Genomic DNA, 14185 nt, shown 5'->3' with positions numbered 1-14185 from the left:
TTCTTTTGTCTCTCTGGAAAGAAATACATTCCAATACTTTCATCACAAAAATCTTTTAGTATTATTAAAAAGCTAAAATAGCCTGAGATGATTTTTCCATCTCTTTTTCAAACCATCTTTAAAAATTTCTCACCCTGTGAAATTCCTTTTCTTTCCTATTGGAAAATCTCCCCTCTCTCAGGTTTTCTGAAACGTGGAAAGGAAGGCAAAAGAAGCAGGAGCACCCACACACAGCAAGTCATGCCACAGCCAAGACTTTTCATACATTAAGGTGTTTTAAAGGAAAAACTTCCCTCTAATATTTGTCGTGGAGGATTGTATCGTCTATAATAATTTATAGTAATATATAATGTATAATATAGAATATTATTGTAATGTATAATCACAATGCCATGCACTGGTGGTGCGAGGCAGCAGAGCAAAGACAAAGCCCCTGTTACACGACGTCCATGCAATAACCTCTTGGCACGTGTCTGATATAGCACAGGGGTGGGAGTTTCCCTGAGAGCTGCTCTCCCACTCACCTTGGCATCCTCCTCCTCCCTGCCCTCACCCCAGAGCCCGCTCCTACCGCATCCTCCAGCCCCCCGCTCTCTCCCCTCCAGAAACACCAGCACTCCCATGTCCCCACAGTCCCTGATTTTTGGCCAGAACACCTGGAGGGGTATGTTATATTTAAGGACCTAATTTTCAACCCTGAGCCCTTTCGCAGAGCGCCGTTTATCATGGTGTCTGCACCAGCCATGTGGAAGTACAGTTACACCCCATCACCCCTCCGCACCGCTCGGACTTCAAAGCGTGTTCGGTCTCGGGCCTTGCGGTTCAAGAAGGGTCTCCCCAAGTGACCGTATTGAAGGGCAAAGCAGCCAAAATGATGATGAAAACGACGTGGCAGACTGCAAGAACCAAATTTCTTTCGTGGAGAGAAAGCAAGCCTCGCCGCGAACACACGGTAAAGATGCAACAAGGCGGCTGCAGAGCAGGACGGGACAAACTCCCCCAGCACCCTCGGGGGTGAGAAGCAGCAGCAGTAGCCTCTCCTCCCGCCTCCTCTAGGCGGCTTTTCCCGCGGCAGGCGAGGCGGGGCGTGCGGCTCGCCACCCCCCCGGCAAAGCCGCCAGCCCCGGGGCCGGAGGAGCGGTCGGTCCGCCCCCGCCATCCCCACCGCCTTTCCCGGCCTCGCAGCTCTGGGCAGGGACGGCAGCTGCGGCGGGCGGATGGCGGCGGAGCCGGGAGCGGGGCTGCGCATCTTCCGCGACGTGAGTACTGGCATCCGCTACACGAACCCTCCCGCCAGCAAAGGCGGACACTGCAAGCGGGCGGGAGGCGGGCGAAGGGAGAGGGGGCGTTTGTTTTGTTGTTTGTTTGTTTGTTTGTTTTTTGAGCCGTGATTTTCTCTCTGAGATGAAAGGGGTGAAGCCCAGCGAGGCTGTCAGCCTTTCCTTTTCCCTTTCCCTTTTCCCCTTCCCCTTCCCCTTTCATTTGTTTTTTTTTTAATTGTTTTTACCATTTAAAATGTTAATGAGGGGAATGAGTTTGCTTCCGATGGCGTGCATGTATGAGAAGACCAGGTTAGCAATTGGGGATGCTTAGGAGAGGCGCTGACTGATAACGCTGTCACTTTTGAAAAGACACTGCTTGGATTTTTATTTTTTTTTCTTTTTCTGGGCTTTTCTCTGGAGAGTGTCTGGGTCGATATCAGGGTGATGCTGAGCCCTTCAGCTCGGTAAGGGAGAGCCCAGCGAAGTGCCCTCCTGTGCACTTGACCATCCCACCCCTCAGGGCTGCTGTGCTTCAGCATCACCAAGGGCTCAGCATCTCACAAGATGCAGCTGTAAAGTTTTTTGTCTAAGCTTGCCTAGCAGAGCACTTATTGATCCAAGGCAAGTTCTGCATAAAAAACAGACTCCTGCTCAAAGATCTCCAAAATATCCTCTGTCTTGATGAGACCTACAAGTCTTCAGACTAACTCTACAACCAACTCTGATTTACTGCAGACAAACTCTTGTAACGGGGCTAGTCCACAATATCAGCTGGAAATAACATGTTCTGAATTAAAGCTTGTATTAAGGACTCTTTATCTAAATATCTTCTCTAATGTGCCCACATAAACTTCCCCAATATCTTCCCAAAATAATTTCAATCAGCCTCCAATGAAAGCCATATCTGTTCTTCTCCTGATTGCTCTAGGCTCCATGAGAAATCATTTAAATTAGACTCTCTGTTGACTTTTATAATATGCATTCAAGTGTACAATGAAAAATGCAGCTTTTTGGTCTTGCAAATTCCTCTTTTAAGGGAAACCAGACAATTACACGCATACCATACAAAGACAGAAGAGAAGCCCAGGTTGTCAGGAAAGAGATAAGACATTCAAATCGAGCCAGCTCTCCAGTTTAACTCAGCACACTGGGTTGGGAAACCGCAGATGGTCAGAATATCTGATAAATTGAATATCTGATAAACTGAAAACTTTTCATTTCACCCACTGTGAAAAATTTATTTCAAATGAAAATTATTGGTTTAATTTTCAGCAATTTCTTAAACCAGTATCAGGTTCATGTTTGTAGAAAAGCAGGTACCATTCACAAAACTGGTGAAAGGGAGGGAGAGGGGCTTCTGCCATATTCCTGCTCTTGCATTTGGAGGAAAACCTTAAATTCAAACCTAGTCTCTGTCTGATTCAAAGCAGGGACCGGACCCTTGGGGCCCTTCCTGCTGTGGGAGTACACTCATGTCATAACTGTTTGGGGGCGTGCAGCTCTCTGATAACCCCCCAGTGAAGTTCCTCCACCTTGTGTAAACATTAACTGCATATTAGACCGGGCAGCAAGAGACTGGCTGTAAGGCAACACAGAAAGGGCAGGCACTGAGGTCTCAGTCCCACTGCGAGCTGGGCAGAGATCTAATGAGAGCAATACCTGATTTCTAATGCAACCTCCTCCTGCTTTTGTGTCAAAGTCCCTATCAAGTGTCCAAGGGATTTTAACATTTCTGCAAGGTTTAAAAAAATAATTGATCTAAAATTAAAATAGTGATAATTAATAATTTTTAAAGATAAATTACTTATGCAGAAACTTTTGCCACCTTTGACTCATATTTATGGGGCACTTATAATTGACGGAAACTCCACTGCCAAGGCTAAGCAGCCGGTGCGGCTACTCCACACAGAATTCTTGCACAAGGTGTGGGCTGCGTCACCTGCTGTGGCTGCAACACACGGTGTGGCTCTGCATGGCCCCCTGCTACTCGTGGCACAGGTCACCAGTCATCTGTTAATATTGCTTGGGTCCAAGCTGGGCATATTTACCACCTCGCTGAAGCACATGTTGCTCTTTCCCTTCAGAGGTGCTAGCACATGTGCCACAGTGGGCAGCTCAGCCGTGCCCTTGCAAGATGAGGAGTGGGACATGCATCTCCCTGGGGACACCCACTGCTCCCTTTAATCAAGTGTAACTGGGCAGAAGAAAGCCTTTAGATCTCAGAGAATCATGTTTATCCACCCTCCCCAAATTTCACAAATCTCTCTGCTTCCAGCTGAAACTGCAAAACCTTTCAGCATGCTGGCTTTGCCCTCTCTATTAACATATAGTTACCAACTCCAAGGCAGCACCAAGTCCTATAGGCAGCATGGTGACAGGTACCTTGATAAGCAGGCTGTCTTTTCCTTCAGGTGACACAGAAAGAAAACAAGGCTACTTGCCAATGAGGTAGAAGAAAGACCAAAAACAGTTACCCAAAAAAAACCCACCAAACCTGACAGGAATCTGAGGCTGTATTTTACTTGTCTTTCCTTTGGTCTGCATTTAGTCTTTTAGTTCTCAGTAGGAGAAAATTTCCAATTTAAAAGTAAAAATTTAAAATGCCTAAACAGGCCAATCCTCACACTGAAAAATGAGTTGCAATATATGATCTATTTGGATATATAGCGAGGGAAGATGATATCTTACCAAGTTTATTTCATACTTTATGTGCTGTAAACTTGTTCCAATGCAAAGTTCAGCTTAGAGACTGTCAGTGAAGTCCTGGTTGTAAGTCACAATTTTGTTAGTTCCCTGCCAACCCCACCCAACAGAATACAGCCGTGAAGATGCTCCGACAGAGCTTGGCACCTGGATCCTTGCGTTTCTCATTTGGTTTCACTTCTAGGAGCAGAGCAGTTATGGCATGTGCTGGAGAAACTGTTGAAATACTACTGGCAGTTTGTCAAACGAGACAATATCTCCATTGCCTTCAGGTCTCAAAAATATTTGTGCCCATTTTGAAACTACTGATATTCATAGCAGCAATAGAAACTATATTTGGGAGATTTGCTTCCTTCCCTTCTCTAAATTTGTTTGTAGCATTGCCCAGATGACTCCCTGTTGCAGCTCAGGCTGACGTAATGATGGGGACTACACCTGGAAATGTAGCGGGATCACCAGGTGCACATATTGCACATATCTCATATGTCATGTGATGACCCATGGCTGGCACCTTGTCTGTGCCACCACAAAACTACCTCATCCTGAGAGCAAGGAGCTAGCAAAGAAACCGGAGGATATCTCCTCTGTCACTTCCACTCCTTGACCCTGATCCCTTCTCCAAAGTGTGGATGAATGTGGTGGTTCCTGTGGTGGGACTACAGCTGTGACAGGCGGACACGCCAGTGTGTCCCTGGCGGTAGACAGGGCCGGTGCCTCTGCATACAGACCTGGATGTGTTGGTGCTGTGTCCCCCGCTGATGGCAGGGCTGGGCCTGGAAGGCTCTGTCACCTCTTCTCATGGGATGCGTCCCCCAGGATCCTTTCCTGAGAATTTGCATGAAGTGTTACAGACTCTTGCTTATGTATTCAAGTAGCTTCTCCAGCAGGTACCGTTTACAGTGGGGAGACAAGGCAGACCTGCACACCCGGAGGGTAAGCTGGGGTCATGTACAGTCTTCATAGCACAGAAAGGATCTACAGCAGGCACCCCCACCCTGCCCTTGCCTTCCCAGATTATAAACCTCTATGCTTTCTCTCTTCTTTCTTCTGTATCTGCTTTCTACTTGTTGTCAGAACAATCCTCAAATTTGCTCCCACACATCTGATCTTGCTGCCTCCTACACTCAGTCTGATCCTTTCATGATGCCCGGCTCCTCTCCTGACTTATCCCTTTGCTTCCTCCCCCCATGCAAACCCTGAGTCTTTCTCACCATCTTAGATGCTCAGTGCATCCCCCCAGGTAACATCCTTGCTCTGCTTCTTTAAACCACATTTTTCAACCTCACATCCAGTATCATGGTAGCCATATGGTATCAGGTTTTGTGCCCAAACATCGTCCTTATAAGCCATGCACAAACTAGAAAATAAAGCTGGTTCTTATTATGCTCTTGGTTTTCTGTGCATACAGCACAGGAGGAGTTAAAGAAAGCAATACTCAGGGAAGGATGAACACACACTAGGGGCTGTTCAATTTTATACAGCCTTGTGAAAATATGATGTAGAGCTCAAACTACATATGCCCAGTAAATACAACACTGTGTGCTATTAACCCATACCAAACAAAAAAAACAAATAAACAAACAAAAACCCCAAACTAACAAACAAAAAACCCCACCACCACCAACAAAAAAGTGATTCTGTTCTCTCTCTCTTTTTGTTTAGATATTAAGAAGAGCAGACAAGAATGGTAAGGCTGGTCACGTGTCTTCCCCCTCCCTTTGGAAAAAAAAAATCCATCATTGATTCAGCATTTTAAGTCATGCTTTAAACATTCAAAAGAAAAACCAGCCATCCCTCATGCTATTTTATGTTTTCTACACATTCAATGTAATGTATTTTGTTGTGTGCTGATCCTCCCTGTGAGTTCCTTCCTTATGGGCAAATCTTGTGCTTTCACAATTTGGCATGTGTGTTTGATTTTCACTTTGGGTGCATGTGGGTGTTTTATTGGTAACATTATGTTCACAAGAAGCTTTGAAATACTTGTTGGTAGTTCCATTCTATTACTTTTTAGAAACACCATAGGCCATATCCAGCAATCAGACTTGTTTCTTACATTTTGCAGTTATGTATTTGTTCTGCTTGTCAGTAGGCAGAATAAAGCCTTAAATTCAACTCACGTATTTGAAACACAAAAGTCATAACTTTTTATTGTCTTCTTAACTGAAAGTTTTTCCTTCATGCTACTGAGTGATTTTCCTTCCACATTTATTTTTTGCCTTATTTAAATTCAGTAAGTTGGAGCATAGTACCGTAAGGCTTTACAAATACTCCCATTTTGGCCACAGCAGGGGAAGGTCCTTGCTGTAAGGACCACAAGTGTGTTCACTGGATTTTTTTGCTGTTACACATAGTCATGGTCTTGAACCTGACTTTAGCTCCTTTTCCCATCTCAGAACTGCTGCACAATTTTGGTCAAGTTACAATATCACTTTTGTGCCACATACCCCAGCAGAGAAATTAAGCCACTAGCATGTCCCTGCGTCACACAGAGTGAGAGATACAGTGTGCCTGAGGCTATGAAGAGCTTCTGTTACCATAAAAGTATTTATACATAACTCAGATAACCAGAGTTACATCTTTCAGGATGAGAAGGAAACACAAGCTCACAATTATTTAGCACTGTAATACTGAAGTATGGCAAGAAAGGAGATGCAACTTCTTGCAGAATCATGGGCCAGACTTGTGTCTTCTTCTGAAAGCACTGAACAGTGTCAAACCCACAGCTCAGACAGGTTTAACCCTGACAAGCAATTCCCACTCGATCTTCAGAAAACAGGTATTGTGCAGGTGTGATAGTGTACTCTCAGATAGCTGAAGGCAAAGGGATACCATCAAGAAAATCAAAAATGATAATAACTTTCAAGGAAGAACTATTGGACATAAAGGGGCTTCCATACACTTTGATGTTATAATATAACTGAGTCTACTAAATAACAGTTTACTGTTGCTGAGATGGCAATCCCACCCCATAGCCCACCTCTGGCAACTATTCCTGCCCCAGCTCATGTGCGGCAACTGGCACTTCCCACAGAACCATGGCAGGCTCCTTCAAAGAGCGCAGGGGCCACAAAATCCATCACTGAGAGGTGGTTGTTATGTCTCTCAGTCAACTTGCCAGTGGCTTGCAAGGGCAGGGATGGTGCAAGCTGAATCCCAAGGTAAGGGCTGGGATGGGAGGAGAAGGACCCTTCAGCAGTGCCCTACCAGCTTAATTACATGCCAACCACAGCCAATCTCCCCTGCAGACCTCCTTGCAGTGTTTGGAATAGATGTTTATGTGTCTACCCTGAAGATTGAGGTCGTCGTCTTTCCCGCAGAGCCAAAACGAGCCCCTGCAGCTTCAAGTCCCTGTCCTGTACTTGAACTCATGCTCTGTCCCATCCCTGGTGGATCCACAGTGGTTTGGTGGTCAGGAAGTCTTCCAGTCCTCATGGGGGTTACTCCACAGTTTATTACTGATACTTTGCTATTAAAACAGGGGAAACAACTTACTTGCTTGTTCCAGAGCAATATGAAGCCACATCGGCCCTAGAGACTTTGGTCACTGGAGTTCATACTTATATATGGATCCTTTACAACATGGTATTGCGAGGAAAGTGGCTAAGTTCAGTCGCTTTAGTTCTATTAATTTAAGGCCATGAACTTGAAATTATTTCAGCTCTTATGTGCTTAATTGTGTTTGCTCAACGATCAGCTGCCTGTGGGACTACCACTTTGCTAAGACAGCATTGCACAGTCTCATGCAACATTAATAAGTAACAGATCTGTTTTAAGGCTGGGAAGTTAAGTATCTTCTCAGAAAGGTTATTGGATATGTGAACACTTACCTAACATGTTTAAACTGTTGTCAACAGCAATTATTAGCTGACTAGGATACTTGGACTTTTAGTGTCACCTTTCTGTGCTACAGGAAACCAAATGTTGGCTTACAGTAACAAATACTTGATTACTGTCCGTGGCACGCTCCTGTTAACTCATGCACTTTCAATAGGACTCTCTCAGAGCGGTGAGATTAAATTTCCACCCAAAAAATTATCATCAAAAACCTTGCTAGATGCTTGACAGCAAGAAAAAATACATCCAAAAAAGTGGATCAAGCTGATGAATAGGAATATTATAGAATCATAGAATCATGGAATATGTTGGAAGGAATATGAAGGAAGACCTTCAAAGGTCACCTAGTCCAACCCCACTGCAATGAGCAGGGACATCTTCAGCTAGATCAGGTTGCTCAGAGCCCCGTCCAGCCTGGCCTTGAATGTTTCCAGGGATGGGGCGTCTACCACCTCTCCTGACAACCTGTTCCAGTATTTTTGCACCCTCATTGTAAAAAATTTCTTCCCCATTCTTTCTCCTGTCTCCATTAAAGGTGACAGCATTCTTACTATGATTGTAGGGACTGTGGGCTTTCATGTTAGCCTTCCACAACAAGGAAAGACAACTATTCTTGCAAAGACAAGATAAAATAAGAGATCAAAAGAGCCAAGAAATCCTGCTGAATTGCTGTCACTCAAAAATGCTAAAATGATTTATGACTGCTGGGTTTAACTGAGAAACTCCTTTAACAGTCATTTGCCTATTTGAAAGAAGCCATGCAAATCTTGTTTTTTTGGGGATGGTGGCTTCTTTCTTTGCCACCCCAAACACATATATCATTCTGTCACCCTCCTGTTTCTGGAAACATCAGTTGTGCACAGATTCCACAGGAGCATCAGCTTCATAAACTCTACCTATAGTTATTTCATGGCTGAGGAGATCCATTCTATTATGGAGCAGGTCCACACTCCTCCTGTAACTGGAAAGGTCGTGTGATTTTCTTAGAAGGTGAACAAAGCATAGGGAAGGAACATCACATTTCTAAGAAATATATGGTTCCTAATATTCACAAAAGCAACAGAAAACCCTAAGGGAAAATAAGGCAATTTCTTAAAGGTGAGATGTTGCACATTGACCTTTTTGGAAATGAGAAGTTTCAGGTTTGCATGTCAAAATGAAGTTTTGGCCAGGTTTACTTTACAAAACCCCACACATTCAAAGGAAACCTAATTTGGGAAGAAAAAAAAAAAAAAAAACAAAACAGAAAAAAAACCCAACAACTATAAGGAAAGCTCTTCATTTATTTCATTCCTTTTGCTATTTAAAACAAAACCAAACTCATTAAATTCCTGTCAAAAAGTAAAATCTTGTCCATAGCCAGCAGTGTCAAGAAATGTGGAAAACTGGAAAAGTCAAATGCAGTCTTTCCTAATCAAGTCAGTTTTTTACCTCACTCATCTCACAGGTGACAGTGGTTGCCCCACACACATGTGACTGCAGTACCTATATGTGCTTATCTTCCTGCATGACGTGTTTCTCTTGCTTTCCTATATGCTAAGAGGGACATGGGGTATCCCAGGGGCCTTGCAGAGATTTGCAAACAAATGAAACAGTATCAGTTGTTGGTACATGTCACCCTGGGGCCCTGCCTGACCATGCAGCTTTGACATGTGCCCTGGTAGTGTAGCCACATGATATAATTTCCCCCTGTTATCACAGGAATGGAAATTCAAATATAGACTATGTTGCAGAAGTGCAATCACAGTCTGACTGTCAAAATGGAGAAGAAAAAATTGTAATAATCTACTGAGAATGCAACTCTTGATCTTGCAAGAGTAACAGTTTTCCTTCAGCTGAGGGAAGGTGCTTCAGCCCTGATGGTTCAACACTGACCAGAATCAGAGAGTACCACAAAATAACTGGAGAGCAGTGTTCTGCCTTTGCCTGCATCAAGGTGGGGGTCATTTCTCTTCCCATCCTCCTGCGGAAGAAGAGGGCCCTTTTAGCAAAGCCCTTCTACTTTATCATCTCCATGTGCTTCAGATCTGTTCTCTTCTGATGGTGGAAACAAATTACCCCAAGCCTGGTGACTTGGCTGTGGGCTTGCCTGCCTGTGGGCTGCTGAGTGTATGCACCAGCACAAGAGCTACCCTTTAATGCATGAACCTTCTCTCGTGTTCTGGGAACATGGCATGTCCTAGCATTTAAAACTCTGCTTAGCACTTTTCAGCGTGGAAATAGCCACCCAGTCAAACCTGGAGGGAGGAGGGAGTGACTCCCAGCCATGTCCTCCAGAAGAAGGATCTTCTAGCTGTCTCTCTTCTCCACAAGTCTAGAACTGGTATTTGATTATGGCCTTGTTCCAAACTTACAGCTTCTGCTCTAATATGAGAGGTTTAGAAAAGATTGTTTGTGTATAGATGCTCTCATTGATTTGCAAATACAAGTCAGCTGTTATGAAAAAGCACTGGGTATAACTATACCTCAAACATCATTAAAGACCCTCAGAGGAAGATATTTGAGAACAACATAGGTAATACTGGCTATAGAAGCAGAGACTTAAAAAACAAACAAACAAACCAACCAACCAACCAACCAAACAAACAAACAAACAAACAAACAAACAAAAAACCCCACCGAACCTTAACCGTATTAACCATAAAGAACAGTACGCTGCAGGCAGTCAAGAATGACTGCAACCAAATGAGGGAAAAACTGAAAATTGACTAAACGAGAGAAAAAGCTCCAGAAATGGCCAAACCTGAATGACAAACACCCAGAGCAGACTAGCAGCAAAATGTTTTCAATGCCAAAACCAGCACATTTATGTCTGGTTTAAATTTTTTTCTGACATTTCAAACAAGCACTCACTGAAAGCCTTTTCTTCCCCTCTAAAAATAGATAATTTATAATGTTATTGAACTAGAATATGTAAAATGAAAAATACAGTCAGATGAGACTAATCTTCTCATTCTATCATATGTCTTCACTCAGCACCCTCTGATGTCCATGGTACAGCACAGGGATATCAATCACACTTTTAAATGTAGAATTCTAAAAATGAATAAGAAAGCATGATAATATATGCAGTAGCAAAATTGCTGTTGATTGCAATGATCTGGGGATTTCAGCCTAGCTCTAAAACCATGGGAACATTAGCCTGACAAAAAACTGTGGGTTACAAATAAAAGATTTTTTAAAATAAGGCAAGTGCAGCAGTAGCATCCTATCACTTCCACCAGTGTCAGTGACCAAAGCACTGACATACACATTTGACATACACATCTGAGCCACCCAAAAAGATTTCCACAGAGTAAACATAAAGCCATGGAGTTACATCCGCATGATGATCAAGAGGAAATCTCACAATGCTCACTCTGAAGTCAGTTTTGTTGTGATCAAAATAGGTGTTTACATATACATTGTTTATTGACAGGACCATTGCAGGGCAAACACTGACTTTGCAGGTGAGTCTTCTACCAGCTGCATCTACTCGTGTGTCTCCAGGTGAGCTGAAGACAGGGTGACCAGCTCTTGTATGGCCTTCCTTGAAAGAAACAGCTATGTGCAGGAATCCCTTGGGGAAGCTATCTGCACCATGTTACCCAGCAGCACCAGGTTTGAGCTGCCCATAGTGGCTGCATTTGAGCTATACATTTACTGGATGACTTTACCCAACATATATTCTGAATAGGAGCCAGACACAAATCTTCTGAACGGCAGTGTGGCTGATTTGAGCTCCCAAATTTTTCAATCGGTATTGGTAAAATGGATTTGTAAGGCAAAACCCTTGCCGCACAACCTCTAGGAACTCTTACCATGCTGCTGTTTGCTTACTGAGCATCTGGCTCCAATGCAGACACCACCCTGGCTCCTCTTTCAGAGCCCAGGCTCTGCCTGGGGTGGGATTCCCCATCCCATCTCCCTGTGTCCTTCAGGTGCTGCAGGGCTGGACTCTGCACTCCAGATTCCAAATGTCATTATTTCTATAAAGATAAAATGCCTATTTTTAAACCTAAGCCTTCTCCCTATTAGGCTAGTCCCCTTGGGACAACTTGGTTATGTGTGCTAAGTTTTTTCAGCATAATGGCTCAAAATCACTATTTCTGATTATGTTAGTACTTCGTACAGATCACAGTCAATGAAAGCTTAGTGCATTTGCTCAGAATCTTTAAAGCTTCAGCCTATGTCTTTGCTTTTTCTTATGCAACCCCTCATGCCTGGGACCTACTGGATATTATCAGCATACTCTTTGGCACACTGAAAATTATTATTTTGGCAGCTCTTCCTTGGTCTGATTCCAGCTTATGTGCTGTATGCCAATAAATCAATTTTTTTTCAACTTTTTGCATCTTGTTCAGTCTGCCCATGTCTGTTGTCATGTGTGTGTCCCCCACTACCTCGTTTTCTCTGTGTATAAGGCAATATCTTTTAGCACTCAAGTGCCCTGATCCAAACGTTTTACAGCAGGTATAGACTATCAGTCCCTTCCAAAAAGGCGAGTCACACAGCAGGTCCCCAGGAGTGGGTGAGCTGGGAGCAGGACCCACATTTACACAGCCTTCCCACTGTGGGACTGTGGCCTGAGTGAGGTGCTTTAAAGCTTTAACTTCTTCAAAGGCAGCCAGGTTTCAAAAAATCCATAATGGGCTGTCACAACTCCCACAAGGGATTTAGGAAGCCAGCTCCCATTGAGAACTGTTAGGATCTGGATGGGGTTGTTTTTTGGCCCTTGTCTTTCTCATGGCCAAAGTGACAGATCCATTTTGAGCACTGTCATTTCTTAGTCCCTGTTGTACCCTCCTGGGGCACAAATACTTTCTGCCACAGGGGATTTTTCTATTTGGTGGTTTCGCTTCTTGTTATCTCTTCTCCTTTTGCTAATTTTTGCCCTATAAGGGCAGAGAACTGTGCTCGTGGAGCCCCAGACCCTAAATAACCCAACTGTGCTGGCAGTGTGCATGTTGTCAGCCTGGAGGCAGGCTGGGCACCACTTGGTTGGGTCAGGACAGTGCCATAGGCTCTGCTTTCCAATCCCACCCCACCAAGGTGAACCCCAGGATGAGCTTTAGGCCAGTGGGGTTTTTCCTTCCAGTTGCCATAAACTCTTACATGTGGCTCCTCCAATTGCCATAAGCCCTAGGGCTGCCATTTGGCCATAGAAGCTCCATGTGATGTGGCTCCTGCTGTAAAAAGACTGCTTTGGTGTCCTCTGAGGAGCCCACAGGCATGTTTAGCTCCTGGGAAAGGCTCCCAGTCCTAACAAGAAGCCCAAAATAGGTGGGAGTGGAAGCTGTTTTGTTGCCCTCCAGCATTTACTGGCATCTCTGCAAGACATCCTGCTCCTGTGCATCACCGTAACTTCTTTCCCTGCCTGCAGACTCACTACTTGTCACCATCTTTGGGTATGTAGACTCCAAATATATATATGCCCTTGTTCATTATTTGCTTGGTATCTTTTTCCATTACTGAAGTAATCTTTCAGTGCAAAAAGAGAGTATGTGTGTGCCTTTCCTTCATCAGATATGCTGTTGTCTATTGAAGTCATAAACTATCCAAACTGTGTCCTGGAGATTACTCATGTTTCTGGAATGGACTGGCTGGGGGATATCACTTGGTTCTGTTTTACACATAAAAATATCTGTTCAGTAAAGAGGTGTATTTTACTTAAATAAATGTAAGAATGTAAATGTAACCCAAAGGAAGACTCTTCTAAAACACCATGTAAATATATTTCTAAGCTTGCAACCACTATGCAGGGAGATTCATTTTATTGTTTATAATTTTGTCTGCCAGTCAGGAGTGTTTTGGCTTCAAGGAGGACAGGCAACTGCACCTGTTTTTGAAGACATTCTGGTTTTGAAATATGTCAGAGAAGATACACAAAAGCAAGCAAGGTTTGCCAAACAGCTTCTTTGAGATAATGTTGCCAAGGCAAACACTGCTGCAGGTTGATTTATCTGAGGGATGCATGGCTTCAGAAAAGTTTGTCTTTTATGAGTCATCCACCCCCTATTACTTTGCCAGTGTCATGGATTGAAGCATCAATTATACAGGTTTCCACTCAGCTGCTCTGAAGCACTTAAACCAGACAGTATTTATCTGGGCACTCAGAGGGCAGTGAGGTGTGCCCCAGGGATGTGAGGCTGAGGATGTGTTATGCAGACTTTAAAATAAAACCTGTTCTTGATGCTTGAAGAAAAACTTGGTTAGGCATATGTGTCTGCAATTAAACAGCACAAGGAGCACTAGTTAGGGGTTGGGTCTGAGCTTCATCTGAGCACCGAGGAAGTGTATGGGTGGCCTGGGCCACCGGCAGCTGAGTCCCCAGCTGCACTAGCAAAACAGTTATACAAAATCAGAGAAATGCTCTGGAGAACCATAGCTTTTTTTTAGTAAAT

At 43.9% G+C, this 14185-nt stretch overlaps 1 protein-coding gene across 1 annotated transcript in view; it reads left to right on the top strand.

Annotated features, from left to right (window-relative positions):
• Nucleotides 1-1217: 1217 nt before the first annotated feature.
• Nucleotides 1218-14185, top strand: part of NECAB1 (N-terminal EF-hand calcium binding protein 1) — a gene marked incomplete at its 5' end in the record, with an annotated part of 58331 nt that continues 45363 nt past the window's right edge. Inside the window, 2 exons of the mRNA XM_082046439.1 lie at nt 1218-1259; nt 5628-5652. Coding sequence (XP_081902565.1) covers nt 1218-1259; nt 5628-5652 — 67 coding nt within the window. The remainder of the gene's footprint in view (nt 1260-5627; nt 5653-14185) is intronic.

The sequence above is a fragment of the Streptopelia decaocto genome, assembly GCF_964273445.1.
Source record: "Streptopelia decaocto genome assembly, chromosome: 2".
NCBI classification, from domain to species: Eukaryota; Metazoa; Chordata; class Aves; order Columbiformes; family Columbidae; genus Streptopelia; species Streptopelia decaocto.
Note: the sequence above shows the minus strand (reverse complement) of the source record. Positions and strands in the feature narration are given on the sequence as shown.